Raw genomic sequence first — 13633 nt, 5'->3', positions numbered from 1 at the left:
GCCTGACAGCCCTATGCCAAGCCCTTGATCCCTAGAGACAGAAGACCCTCTTGTTCCAGTGTGGCCTGGCCCACCCTCATCTGTGTGCTTGTTTCACGAAAACTCAAGAATTCCCTGTAAATTGTGACCACATGTTCACGAAGAGCTGGGAGAAAAAAACTGTAGAGGCAGCCCCAGGCCAGGAGAAAGTTTTTTCTCCATGCAAACGATCGTGGCTGGGTCAGTTTCCCACTCACTGGCAGAAGGTGGTTCGGGTGAGCAGCGCATCCTCCCTCCTGTTGTAGCTCAAGCTGAGGGGCGTGGCCCTCCGAGCTATCCAATCAGGGGCGCCGCTGGAGCAGGTGGGTGGGGGCGACGTACCGCACCGGAGTGGACGTCCCTACTGGCGCCGGCCTTGCCGGAGATCGGGTATAGCCTGTGGTTCACGGTTCCTGGTGAGCGGGCCGTGGTCTGTGTTGCGCTGTGACCTGCACTGGTCGTGGGAGCCGTAGGAAGGACTCAGGGAGACCCAGGAAACCTAGAAATGGTGAGTGTGCTGCCCCTGAGTGTGGAGTCGGGGCGGAGCGTCTTGTGGGAACCGGCTGTGGCGGGGCTCGGTCCTCAGTCCCCTCCCGCCCGCAGCGTGGACGCTGGGACGGCAGCCGGACGCCGGGCGTCCTGTCCCGTTATTTAGCTCGGCGCCCGACCCCAGAGCTTCGCTGGGCAGCGCTGTGCCTACGTCCCCGCGTCTCCCCAGACTGTGCGGTAACCACGGGGAGGGTCATTAGTGACAATCAGGCCTCGGTCTCTGGGGTTCGTGCGTGGGAGGAGCTGTAGTCTGCGGTGTTCCCGGTCCCTTTCTCCCAGGGGTCACCTGTTTTCTCCTGAGTTTTCCACATACTTGGGAAGCGGAGTCTCAAATCCATGCTCCCGTCCCCCCGCCGTAGCTCTTCCTAGGACTGATAATAAATCCCTAAATGTTCAGATCCCTCACCTCCTTCCCAGAGCCAACTTCCCCTCTCTAATTCACATTATAATCAGCTAACTGTTTGTCTTCCGGCTGCAAGTCACACAGATCCAATATTTTATCTTTTTTCTCCAGAGCCATGGAATGCTGTTTTTAAAAGATTTATATTTGCCTGTGGCTGTTTTTGTGAGAGGAAAGCCGAGAATAACCACTTAGAACTAGGTTGCATCAAATCCTCTTTCCTCTCCCCCTAATCTGTCCTGCACACACACATCCTATGGGAAGTGCTTTGGGTGGAGGTTCTTCTTTGGAAATTTTCCTGGGTGTTTTGTCAGAACAGCCCCTCTCTGGGTTTGTCACCTCAGAAAGATTTTTTTCACTTATTTAAGTCTCAGTTTTTCAATAGAGGTAAAATGTATTTAATCAATAGAACTTCAAAGAGAGTATAAAATAGTTCTAAACAGGCAAGAAAGAGGTGAATTTTAGAAGAAAATAATATGTTCCAGTATTACACGTTCCATTTGTATAGGATTCTTTCACTCTTTATTCCCCTGAGCATGTATAGGAAGTTCCTGAGGTCTATTCTTTACTTTTGGGTGTCTTCAAGTAAATTTCCAGGGCTTAGAATTGCAGAGTAGAAGTGTTCCAGTATGATCAGTTGTTTACAAACCAGTTTCTTTCCCTGGAAATAATAATTACCTGACCCCTGAATAGATATTTGGGGTTTTCTATTTGAACTCGTCAAAGTGCCTTACAGTTTTCTTCCCTCCTTTCTATGTAAATGCTGGGTTTGAGTGACTTTTGGGATTGTTCACACACTGGCTTTGTGTCATTTAAAGTATCAACGGGGGCTTCCCTGGTGGCGCAGTGGTTGAGAGTCCGCCTGCCGATGCAGGGGACACGGGTTCGTGCCCCAGTCCAGGAAGATCCCACATGCCGCAGAGCGGCTGCTGAGCTTGCGCGTCCGGAGCCTGTGCTCTGCAACGGGGGGGGGGGGGGGGCACAGCAGTGAGAGGCCCGCGTACCACACAAAAAAAAAAAAACTAAAGTATCAACGGTTGTTCCACAGCAACTGCAGAGTGGAGCAGCGGCCTGGCCCAAGCTATGGCTCCCATTTTGTCTGCAAAGGGAAATACTTAAAGACCTGTTGGATTCTTCCTGGAGAGCCACCTTCTGCTGGTGTTCTTCCTGGTCACACCCACCACAGAAGGAGTCCTTTATACTGAGAAAAGCCCCTGGAACACTGGGGATGCATGTGCACACGGGGGTGGGAGGTGTGTCGTGATGGTATTTCTGAGTTTGTAGTTGTGGTTCCTTAGGTCTAGACATTTTTAGGCCTTATGCTGACGTTTTGCATTCAGAATGTAATTGGTGCACATCGAGAAAGTCTGAAGGTCAGGTGTTCTGTCTCATGGACAAAGGGTTGATGAATTTGGGAGTTCATTTGGGTCAGACCCTTAAACAGAATCAGGCTGAGAGTTTCCTCACTTGTGAGAGTAGAAGCCTGGAGGAAGGAGAGCGTCCATGCTTACAGGGGGGAGGACATATGGAGCTCCCAGTGTTCTTTCTTGTGGCTGCTCAGGTGTCCCTACCCTCCTTCACCAGAGGCTGACACACTGTAGGGGGTTACATCTCAACCAGGAGTGTTTAGAACCCAAGTTGCGATTACGTTCAACTTTGTGAACATGGTGGTGTTTTTGTTTTCTGAATTGTAGCGAAGCATGCTGCATATCTGTGTTGATTCTGGTTCTCATTGGCATTCGGGGTTATACTATGTAAGTTGGTTGACACATACAGTGTAAATAAGAAAATTGTGGAACCAGGTAGAATTTTGGTTCCATTTAGGCAGGAGACCCTCAAGATGTGAGATATGGGTGTTTTTAAGTTCTCAGGTGCTTCTTTCATTTTTTTTTTTTTTTTTTTTGCGGTACACGGGCCTCTCACTGTTGTGGCCTCTCCCATTGCGGGGCACAGGCTCCGGACGCACAGGCTCAGTGGCCATGGCTCACGGGCCTAGCCGCTCCGCGGCATGTGGGATCTTCCCAGACCGGGGCACGAACCCGTGTCCCCTGCATCGGCAGGCGGACTCTCAACCACTGTGCCACCAGGGAAGCCCTGCTTCTTTCATTTTTTAGGTCAGTGTTTGTCCATGTCTCTAGAGAACTTTGACTTTTAAGAGGCTATACTATTCCTAAGGCAAATGAATTCCTATTTTAACGCATGCGAGGAAAAAGCAGTTGAATTTCTTTTTTCATTGATATGAGGAAAACACCTCAAAGCCTATGGAAATCTTTGAAATTTCTAGTACATTTCAGGGCTTAATTGAAACCCCTAATGTATTATAATATGCTACTCATACTATAAAATATTTTATGTTAAATATAGTGGAGGGAGGAACTATTACAGATCTTACTCAATTTATGATGGGCTTACATCCCAATAATCCCATCGTAAATTTAAAATATTGATAGTTGAAAATGCATTTAATACACCTTGCTTACTGAACATCATAGCTTAGCCTAGTCTGCCTTAAGCATGCTCAGAACACTTACATTAGCCTCCATTTGGGTAGAATCATCTAACACGAGGCCTATTTTATAATAAAGTGTTGACTGTCTGATGTACTTTATTGAGTACTGTACTGAATGTGAAAAATAGAATGGTTGTATGGGCACAGGATGGTTGTAAGTGTATCTGTTGAAAGTCGAAAAATTGTAAGTTGAAGCATTGTACGTTAGGGCTGTTGATAGAAATCCCGTTTTTTTAGTTGGAAAGGGATTTGTAAATTTTTCATGGTCTGCAGTTTTATATCTGCTAGTGTTTAAAGGATTAAATTTTGAAGTAGTTTCTTATGTAGAAAAGTTTAAATTTTAAAAATCAAAAGCTAATTTAAAATAATGATTAATCATAGGAAAAGGCAGTGTATGTAAATTTCTATTCTTATTTTCAGTAACTAATGCATGGAAAGGTTGATTTTTTTAAAAAATTCCTGAGATAGGAAACTAACTTACATATCCTGTTCTACTTCTCTGCTCTTATTCCAGCCACCCTGAAATAACCAGTTTTGATTACTTCTTGATCATTTTCTTAGTGTTTCTTTGTATAAGAACAAACCAGTGCTCATGCTTTCTGGATTTGTTCTTATAATGAGCTGTTGGGGGTCCACATATATGATGTTTGACTACTGAAAGTTAAGCTCACCCCTCCCTCTTCCCCTAGTTCTTACCTGGACAGGCTGATAAGAAAGCCTGGAGGCTCCTGCCCTGTGAGCTGCTCTTTGCTGAGGAGCTCCTTCTCTGCGCTGAGCTGCCCTGTGTGGCATTGCTGACCCCACCAACCCTGGGTTCTATATACAGAGGACACCGAGTTGGAAGTTTTGGTAATTCGTTGTCCTCTCTGAGCAGGAGTATGAGAAAGGCTCCTTTGTTAAAGTGGTCCTCAGTCGATGTGTTGGCTGAAACCTATCAGTGTCATTAAGTAAAATTGTAACTGAGGCTGGGATTGCCTTGTCTTTGGGGAGTAAAAGGCTGATTGTATACCCTGTGAATGAGGTGAGCCCATGAGATGGCCACTCCTTAAAGATCAGGTATTTCAGAGAGAGAAGGAGACTGGGAAAGGCAGCCAGTAGGTGGTGAGCTGAGTCCACTCTCCTAATATGAGGGCTCACCTCTGCTGCTGCTGCCCCTGCCTCTACTGCAACGAAGATCCTGACCCTCTGAGTTACAGGGGACAACACCCATAGCCTCACTGTGGTACGGCAAAGGGATTAGTTCAAACTTAAACTAAAAACTCTATAAAATACCCGGTAGTCGTGGAGGAGACCTCTGATCCGGATGGCACTAGTGTGCACCCCTGGGGGAAAAATTTTATGAGTGCCAGGGTAGACAGGACACCCTTGTTTCCGAAGTATATCCTGGGACTTAAAATATAATATAGGGAAGGACGGGAAAGAAGGAACAAAAGGAAAAATGTATAGAAAAAAGGCTCACAACTTTCCAGTTGGAAATCCAAAATATACTAAAAAATTTACATAACCAAAAAGATAAAAAGGGCAGTCCTTGCTTTTTTTTTTGAATTATGAGAAAGTGTAGTTTATTTTATTTTACATCTTTATTTGAGTATAATTGCTTTACAATGGTGTGTTAGTTTCTGCTTTATAACAAAGTGAATCAGTTATGCATATACATATATTCCCATATCTCTTCCCTCTTGCATCTCCCTCCCTCCCACCCTCTCTATCCCACCCCTCCAGGCGGTCACAAAGCAGTGAGCTGCTCTCCCTGTGCTATGCGTCTGCTTCCCACTAGCTATCTATTTTACGTTTGGTAGTGTATATATGTCCATGCTACTCTCTCGCTTTGTCCCAGCTTACCCTTCCCCCTCCCCATATCCTCAAGTCCATTCTCTAGTAGGTCTGTGTCTTTATTCCTGTTTTACCCCTAGGTTCTTCATGACATTTTTTTTCTTAAATTCCATATATATGTGTTAGCATACGGTATTTGTCTTTCTCTTTCTGACTTACTTCACTGTGTATGACAGACTCTAGGTCCATCCACCTCATTACAAATAGCTCAATTTCATTTATTTTTATGGCGAGTAATATTCCATTGTATATTTGTGCCACATCTTCTTTATCCATTCATCCGATGATGGACACTTAGGTTGTTTCCATCTCGGGCTATTGTAAATAGAGCTGCAATGAACATGACTCTTTTTGAATTATGGTTTTCTCAGGGTATATGCCCAGTAGTGGGATTGCTGGGTCATATGGTAGTTCTATTTGTAGTTTTTTAAGGAACATCCATACTGTTCTCCATAGTGGCTGAACCAATTCACATTCCCACCAGCGGTGCAAGAGTGTTCCCTTTTCTCCACACCCTCTCCAGCATTTATTATTTCTAGATTTTTTGATGATTGCCATTCTGACTGGTGTGAGATGATATCTCATTGTAGTTTTGAGTTGCATTTCTCTAATGATTAATGATGTTGAGCATTCTTTCATGTGTTTGTTGGCAGTCTGTATATCTTCTTTGGAGAAATGTCTATTTAGGTCTTCAGCCCATTTTTGGATTGGGTTGTTTGTTTTTTTGTTATTAAGCTGCATGAGCTGCTTATAAATTTTGGAGATTAATCCTTTGTCAGTTGCTTCATTTGCAAACATTTTCTCCCGTTCTGAGGGTTGTTTTTTGGTCTTGTTTATGGTTTCTGTTGCTGTGCAAAACCTTTTAAGTTTCATTAGGTCCCATTTGTTTATTTTTGTTTTTATTTCCATTTCTCTAGGAGGTGGGTCAAAAAGGATCTTGCTGTGATTTATGTCATAGAGTGTTCTGCCTATGTTTTCCTCTAAGAGTTTGATAGTTTCTGGCCTTACGTTTAGGTCTTTAATCCATTTTGAGCTTATTTTTGTGTATGGTGTTAGGGAGTGATCTAATCTCATACTTTTACATGTAGCTGTCCAGTTTTCCCAGCACCAGTTATTGAAGAGGCTGTCCTTTCTCCACTGTACATTGCTGCCTCCTTTATCAAAGATAAGGTGACCATATGTGAGTGGGTTTATCTCTGAGCTTTCTATCCTGTTCCATTGATCTGTCTTTCTGTTTTTGTGCCAATACCATACTGTCTTGATTACTGTAGCTATAGGAGCACCTCAATACATAAGGCAAATACTAACAGCCATAAAAGGGGAAATCGACAGTAACACATTCATAGTAGGGGACTTTAACACCCCACTTTCACCAATGGACAGATCATCCAAAATGAAAATAAAAAGGAAACACAAGCTTTAAATGGTACATTAAACAAGATGGACTTAATTGATATTTATAGCACATTCCATCCAAAAACAACAGGATACACATTTTTCTCAAGTGCTCATGGAACATTCTCCAGGATAGATCATATCTTGGGTCACAAATCAAGCCTTGGTAAATTTAAGAAAATTGAATTTGTATCAAGTATCTTTTTCGACCACAATGCTATGAGACTAGATATCAATTACAGGAAAAGATCTGTAAAAAATACAAACACATGGAGGCTAAACAATACACTACATAATAACAAAGTGATCACTGAAGAAATCAAAGAGGAAATAAAAAAATACCTAGAAACAAATGACAATGGAGACACGACGACCCAAAACCTATGGGATGCAGCAAAAGCAGTTCTAAGAGGGAAGTTTATAGCAATACAATCCTACCTTAAGAAACAGGAAACATCTTGAATAAACAACCTAACCTTGCACCTAAAGCAATTAGAGAAAGAAGAACAAAAAAACCCCAAAGTTAGCAGACAGAAAGAAATCATAAAAATCAGATCAGAAATAAATGGAAAAGAAATGAAGGAAATGATAGCAAAGATCAATAAAACTAAAAGCTGGTTCTTTGAGAAGATAAACAAAATTGATAAACCATTAGCCAGACTCATCAAGAAAAAAAGGGAGAAGACTCAAATCAATAGAATTAGAAATGAAAAAGGAGAAGTAACAACTGACACTGCAGAAATACAAAAGATCATAAGAGATTACTACAAGCAACTCTATGCCAATAAAATGGACAACCTGGAAGAAATGGACAAATTCTTAGAAATGCACAACGTGCCAGGACTGAATCAGGAAGAAATAGAAAGTATGAACAGACCAATCACAAGCACTGAAATTGAAACTGTGATTAAAAATCTTCCAACAAACAAAAGTCCAGGACCAGATGGCTTCACAGGTGAATTCTATCAAACATTTAGAGAAGAGCTAACACCTATCCTTCTCAAACTCTTCCAAAATATAGCAGAGGGAAGAACACTCCCAAACTCATTCTACGAGGCCACCATCACCTTGATACCAAAACCAGACAAGGATGTCACAAAGAAAGAAAACTACAGGCCAATATCACTGATGAACATAGATGCAAAAATCCTCAACAAAATACTAGCAAACAGAATCCAACAGCACATTAAAAGGATCATACACCATGGTCAATTGGGGTTTATTCCAGAAATGCAAGGATTCTTCAATATATGCAAATCAATCAACGTGATACACCATATTAACAAATTGAAGGAGAAAAACCATATGATCATCTCATCATCTCAATAGATGCAGAGAAAGCTTTCGACAAAAAGTCCTTGCTTTTTGAACCGCTTCAGAACATAGGTTTTGAATTAATGTTACAGTCTCCTATAATGCCGTAATTCACAAACCTTCCTACAATTATTGAGTGAGAGATCTCAAGTTAGTTATCCCCAGAATCTCAGTAGATTTAAGCAAGGTGTACTGCATGATCTTAGAGGAAGTACGGAATATAATATAGAGGGCAGATTGGTATACTTCACTATAACCATCAGAACTCTTTGCCTCTCCTTACGATCATAGCACCCATTGTCACAAAATGTCCCATAGTGAGCAGGAAAGCTCTGAACCAATAAATCATAAATTAAAATTAAGTTAAATTAAGTTCTTGCCACTTCCAAATTGGCTTCACAAAATGAGACTCCATGGTCCTTACCCCTTAGTTAAATTAGTTATATGATCCAGTATAAGTTAAACAGGGCCTATGAGGATTGAAAACTTTAAGAAACCTGTTATTTTGGGAAGAAGTGATTATCCCTAGGGCTTCTGCCTTGAACAGCCTAATTTGACCTGTTATTAAACCTGGAAAGAGTGAAAAACACCTCACAGTGGATGCTACAACCTTGAGGCTGTTGTCCCATCACAGAAACCCCTTATTCCTAGTCCCCAACATTATGGAAATTACTGACTCCATCTACTCAGCAACTGCTAAACATTCTGCTCAACATTCTACTCTCACAGATTTGGCTACGTCTGTTCTGTTCAGTTCCTGTTTCAACAGCCTCTCAGCTGCACTTGGCCTTCACCTCTGAAAGGACATGATACACCTTTAACTGGTTACCGTCAGGGAACCTCAACACCACTGTGAAAACACACAGTCTCTGCAGGCAGGATCTGAACTGCATCCACCTTGTGCCACGAGCAGAGATACGACATTAATGACATCTCTTCTGAGGAAGTTCATTTGATATTCAGGACATACAGTATTGAAAAAGGTGGGCTCGTAAAAAGTGGATGGGCATTGCTCCAAACATATGAGGCCTGGATACCTTTAATGAATACATTAAAAAAAATTAATAAACAGAAGCCCACCCCTTCCTGGCACCATGAAGAAATACCAATAGTCCGTCTCAGCACTCACAACATTGTCTAGATTCTTGTGATGTTTGGGAGGCAACATATCCCTTGTTTATTAATTTACCGGAGCCCATTTATGCGGTTACTTGGAAATTGGGCCACCTTGAATAGACAGCCCTACCATAGAAGGCTCAAGACTGTTGCCATACAACAGGCACACCTGGTAGTGTCCTCAGAGACTCCTTCACTATAGTGAAGAGGCTTCAGCACCCACCTCCCATACCTTCTGGTCACCCCTGATGGTCTTGTGTTGTAATTTCTCTCTTTTTCTTAGTTATGATCACAAGATGTTTATCAGTTTCATTGATCTTGTCAAAGAACCAGCTTTTTTTCTTTTAATATACTCCACTGATTTTTCCCCCAATTTTTATTATTTCTTTTATTCTGCTTACTTTGGGTTTAAATTGTTCTTTTCCTTCCAAAGGTAGATATTTACATTGTTGATTATAGATTTTTCTTTTTTTTCTAGTGTATTTGTTCAGTGGCATAAATTTCCCTCTAAGCATTGTTTTGCTGCATCCCACAACCCTTGATTAGTTGTATTTTCATTTACTTCAAAATAATTTTTTATTTCTCTTGGGACTTCTTTTTTGATCCCACGTATTATTTAGAAGCGTATTGTTGAATCTTCACGTATTTTGGGGAGTTTCTGACTATCTTCATGTTACTGATTTCTAGGCTAGTGCCTGTGTGGTGTGAGAGCATATTTTGAATGACTGTTGTCCTTTCAAATTTGTTAAAGTATGTTTTATGTCCCAGAATGTGTTCTGTCTTGGTGAATGTTCCTTATGAACTTGAGAAGAATGATTTCCATGGATTACAATTAAATCCAGTTGTTCCATGGTGCTATTGATTTCAGTTCTGTCCTTCCTAATTTTCTGCCTGCTGCAATTGATAATTCATGGTAAGGAGGTGTTGAAGTCTACAACTAGTAGTGGATTCACTTACTTTCTTGCATTCTATCAGTTTTGGCCTCATATATTTTGCCCATCTGTTGTGATGCATGTACACATGAATGATTGTCATGCCTTCGTGGAGAATTGACACCTTTGTCATTATGATAAAGTCCCTCTTTATCTTTTTAAATTTATTTTATTGAAGTATAGTTGATTTACAATGTTGTGTTAGTTTCTGCTATACAGCAGAGTGATTCAGTTATGCATATATATACATATTCTTTTTCATATTCTTTTCCATTATGGTTTATTACAGGATATTACACACTCTGCATCATAGAGTGTGTAAATGGTGGATAATAAGAAACGGGAGGAAAGAGTTTTTCTCACCAATGGATGGTCTTAAATTGATAATATTTATTTCATTTTTATAGCATTTCTGACATTTCCCAACATGCTTTGGACCCTGCCATTAGACAGCAATAGGATTTGTAATGTGATCGCAGTAAAACTATGTAAATAATGTTCATGTGTTCCTGATGCTGTTAAATTTATGAGGAAGTAAGTATGGACAGAGAATTAGTTTCTGATGATCAAGTCAGAGAATAAATGTTGGGAGATAGCAGAATCATATGTAACCTTCCTTATAAATGGAGTATAGATGTCCAGTGCTGTCAGTCTTACTCATCCTACCATACATATATATGGGATGTTGTAGGACGCAGTGGTCTTTGAGGATGTTGCTGTGAACTTCACCCTGGAAGAGTGGGCTTTACTGGATTTTTCACAGAAGAAACTCTACAGAGATGTGATGGGGGAAACCTTCAGGAACCTGGCCTCAGTAGGTAAGGATGACAACTTACCTTCACCTTGTCAGTCAAAGGTCAAGTTTTTCTGCCCTACAATATTATTCTAAGAGGTGGAATGTGTACAGGGAGGACATTGGTAAATAAACTAGGTATGGTCACAGCTCACTGTAGCACTAGAATCTAATAATTTTTCTATAACTTCTAATACTTTGGAATCATTTTTCTGTGTCTGCATTTTAGGAGAAACATGGAAAGATCATGACATTGAAGATAAATGCAAAAACCAGGGGACAAAACTAAGGTGAGTGGTACTCCCAGCAGAAAGCAGTGTTTCACATGAGAATTATATTATTGTACCAGATCTTAAAAAGAAACAAGAAAATCCATGCTTCAAATTTATTGCTTCTCAGAAAATTTTCACCAAATTACTTTCTTACATATGACATAATGTTCAGTGTTTGCAAAATAGTTCACTTGGAAACAGCATTAATAAGCCCTATGTATAAATATCACCGTTTTGGTGAGCAAGGGTGAGTCCTCTTGCAGAGCATTCAGTATATTCAGTTTTGAACAATTCACCCGAAATAGAAAAATACCTATAGTTTTGCTACAAATAATAAAATTGTAGCTGAAATATTGTAATAAGTATGAAATCATTAATAAAGAGATCATTAATAATTCCTCCTTGTTTTTTGCAGGAGTCGTAAGGTAGGGAAAATATGTGAAGGGAAAGAGGATAGTCCATGTAGAGAAAACCTCAGCCTTATTCCAAATCTCAATCTGAACAAGAAAACTCTTATCAGAGTAAAACCATGGGAACACAAAGTATGTGGAAAAGTCCTCATGCATCATTCATCCCATAATAGGTACACCAGAAATCACGTTGGACACAAGCCATATGAGTATCAGAAAAATGGAGAGAAGCCATATAAATGTAATGTATGTGGGAAAGCCTTTAGTTATCTGCAGTGTTTTGAAAAACATAAAAGAAATCACACTGGAGGGAAAACCTATAAATGTAAGGAGTGTGGGAAAGCCTTCATGCAGCTTGAAACTTTTCAGAGACACATGGTAACACATACTGGAGGTGCCTCTTATAAGTGTAAGGATTGTGGGAAAACTTTTAGTTCTTTAGCTTCACTTCAGATACATGAAAAAGCCCACACTGGAGAGAAACCTTATAAATGTAAACATTGTGGAAAAACCTATAGATATCATCAAACTTTACAAATACATGAGAGGACTCACACAGGAGAGAAATCCTATGAATGTAAAAAATGTAGTAAAGCATTCAGTTGTCCCAGTTCCCTCCGAATACATGAAAGAACTCACAATGGAAAGAAACCTTATGAATGTAAACAATGTGGTAAAACCTTCAGATATTACCCTTCCTTCCAAACACACGAAAGAGTTCATACTGGAGAGAAACCCTATGAATGTAAGCCATGTGGTAAAACTTTCAGTTCTAATATAGGTTTCCAAATACATGAAAGAAATCACACTGGAGAAAAACCCTATGAATGCCAAAAATGTAGTAAAGCCTTCAGTTGTCCCAGTTCTTTTCGAAAACATGAAAGAACTCATACTGGGGAAAAACCTTATGAATGTAAGGAATGTGGGAAAGCCCTTAGAGCTCTTGCAAGCCTTCGAGTGCACATGATTACTCACACTGGAGTGGGACCTTATAAATGTAAGCAGTGTGAGAAAGCATTTATTTCTCCCAGTTCATTTCGAATACATCAAAGGAGTCACACTGGAGAGAAACCCTATGAATGTAAACAGTGTGGTAAAACTTTCAGGTATTACCCTTCCTTTCAAAAACATGAAAGAACTCACACTGGAGAGAAACCCTATGAATGTAAGGAGTGTGGAAGAGCCTTTAGTTGTTCAACTTTGCTGCGACAACATGAAAGAACACACACTGGAGAGAAACTCTATGAATGTGAGCAGTGTGGAAAAGCCTGCAGAGATTACACTTCCTTAGAAACACACATAAGAATTCATACTGGAGAGAAACCCTATGAATGTAAACAATGTGGAAAGGCCTTCAGGTGTTATCAAAGTTTTCGAAGACATGAAAGAAATCACACTGGAGAAAAACCCTATGAATGTAAAAAATGTAGTAAAGCATTCAGGTGTCCCAGTTATCTTAGAACACATGAAAGAACTCACACTAGAGAAAAACCCTATGAATGTAAACAATGTGGTAAAGCCTACAGAGGTTACAGTTCCTTGCAAACACATGAAAGGACTCACACAGGAGAGAAACCCTATGCATGTAAGGAATGTGGAAAAGCTTTCAGGTGGTATCAGAGTTTTCGAAGACATGAAAGAACTCACACTGGAGAGAAACCCTATGAATGTAAAGAATGTGGGAAGGCCTTCAGTCATCCCACTTCCTTCCGAAGGCATGAAAAGACTCACAGGGTAGAACCTTTTGAATGTAAACAGCGTGGGAAAGACTTCAGTTGGCCTTCATCGTTACATGTTAAAACTCCCACCAGAAATAAATTATAAATGTAAGTAACATGAGAAAGCTTGATGAAAATTAATCCATGTATAACATTCCAAAAAACTTTCAACACAAAAGAATTGTTTTTTACAAGTTGTAAATATATTGTTTATCAAGCCTCTTTCTTAAAGTATATCATTGGAGTGTGGGTTTCTACTAGTTTCAAAAATGAATATTGGGGTGATATAATTCTACAAGTCATCTTTCTACAGTAGTACATATCATTAAAAGGCAGTGCTTTTTCTTTGAATCAGTTAATATTTTCTCTCCCCA

At 40.4% G+C, this 13633-nt stretch overlaps 1 protein-coding gene across 1 annotated transcript; it reads left to right on the top strand.

Annotated features, from left to right (window-relative positions):
- The first annotated feature begins 392 nt into the window (after positions 1 to 392).
- On the top strand, positions 393 to 13365 carry LOC137221065 (zinc finger protein 709-like). The gene is made up of 4 exons (XM_067730263.1): positions 393 to 526; positions 10758 to 10884; positions 11089 to 11149; positions 11547 to 13365. Exons 1-4 carry the CDS (start codon positions 524 to 526, stop codon positions 13363 to 13365), a joined length of 2010 nt encoding a protein of 669 aa, XP_067586364.1. The 5' UTR covers positions 393 to 523.
- Positions 13366 to 13633: the final 268 nt, after the last annotated feature.

The sequence above is a fragment of the Pseudorca crassidens genome, chromosome 3 (genome assembly GCF_039906515.1).
Source record: "Pseudorca crassidens isolate mPseCra1 chromosome 3, mPseCra1.hap1, whole genome shotgun sequence".
Classification (NCBI taxonomy): Eukaryota; Metazoa; Chordata; class Mammalia; order Artiodactyla; family Delphinidae; genus Pseudorca; species Pseudorca crassidens.
Note: the sequence above shows the minus strand (reverse complement) of the source record. Positions and strands in the feature narration are given on the sequence as shown.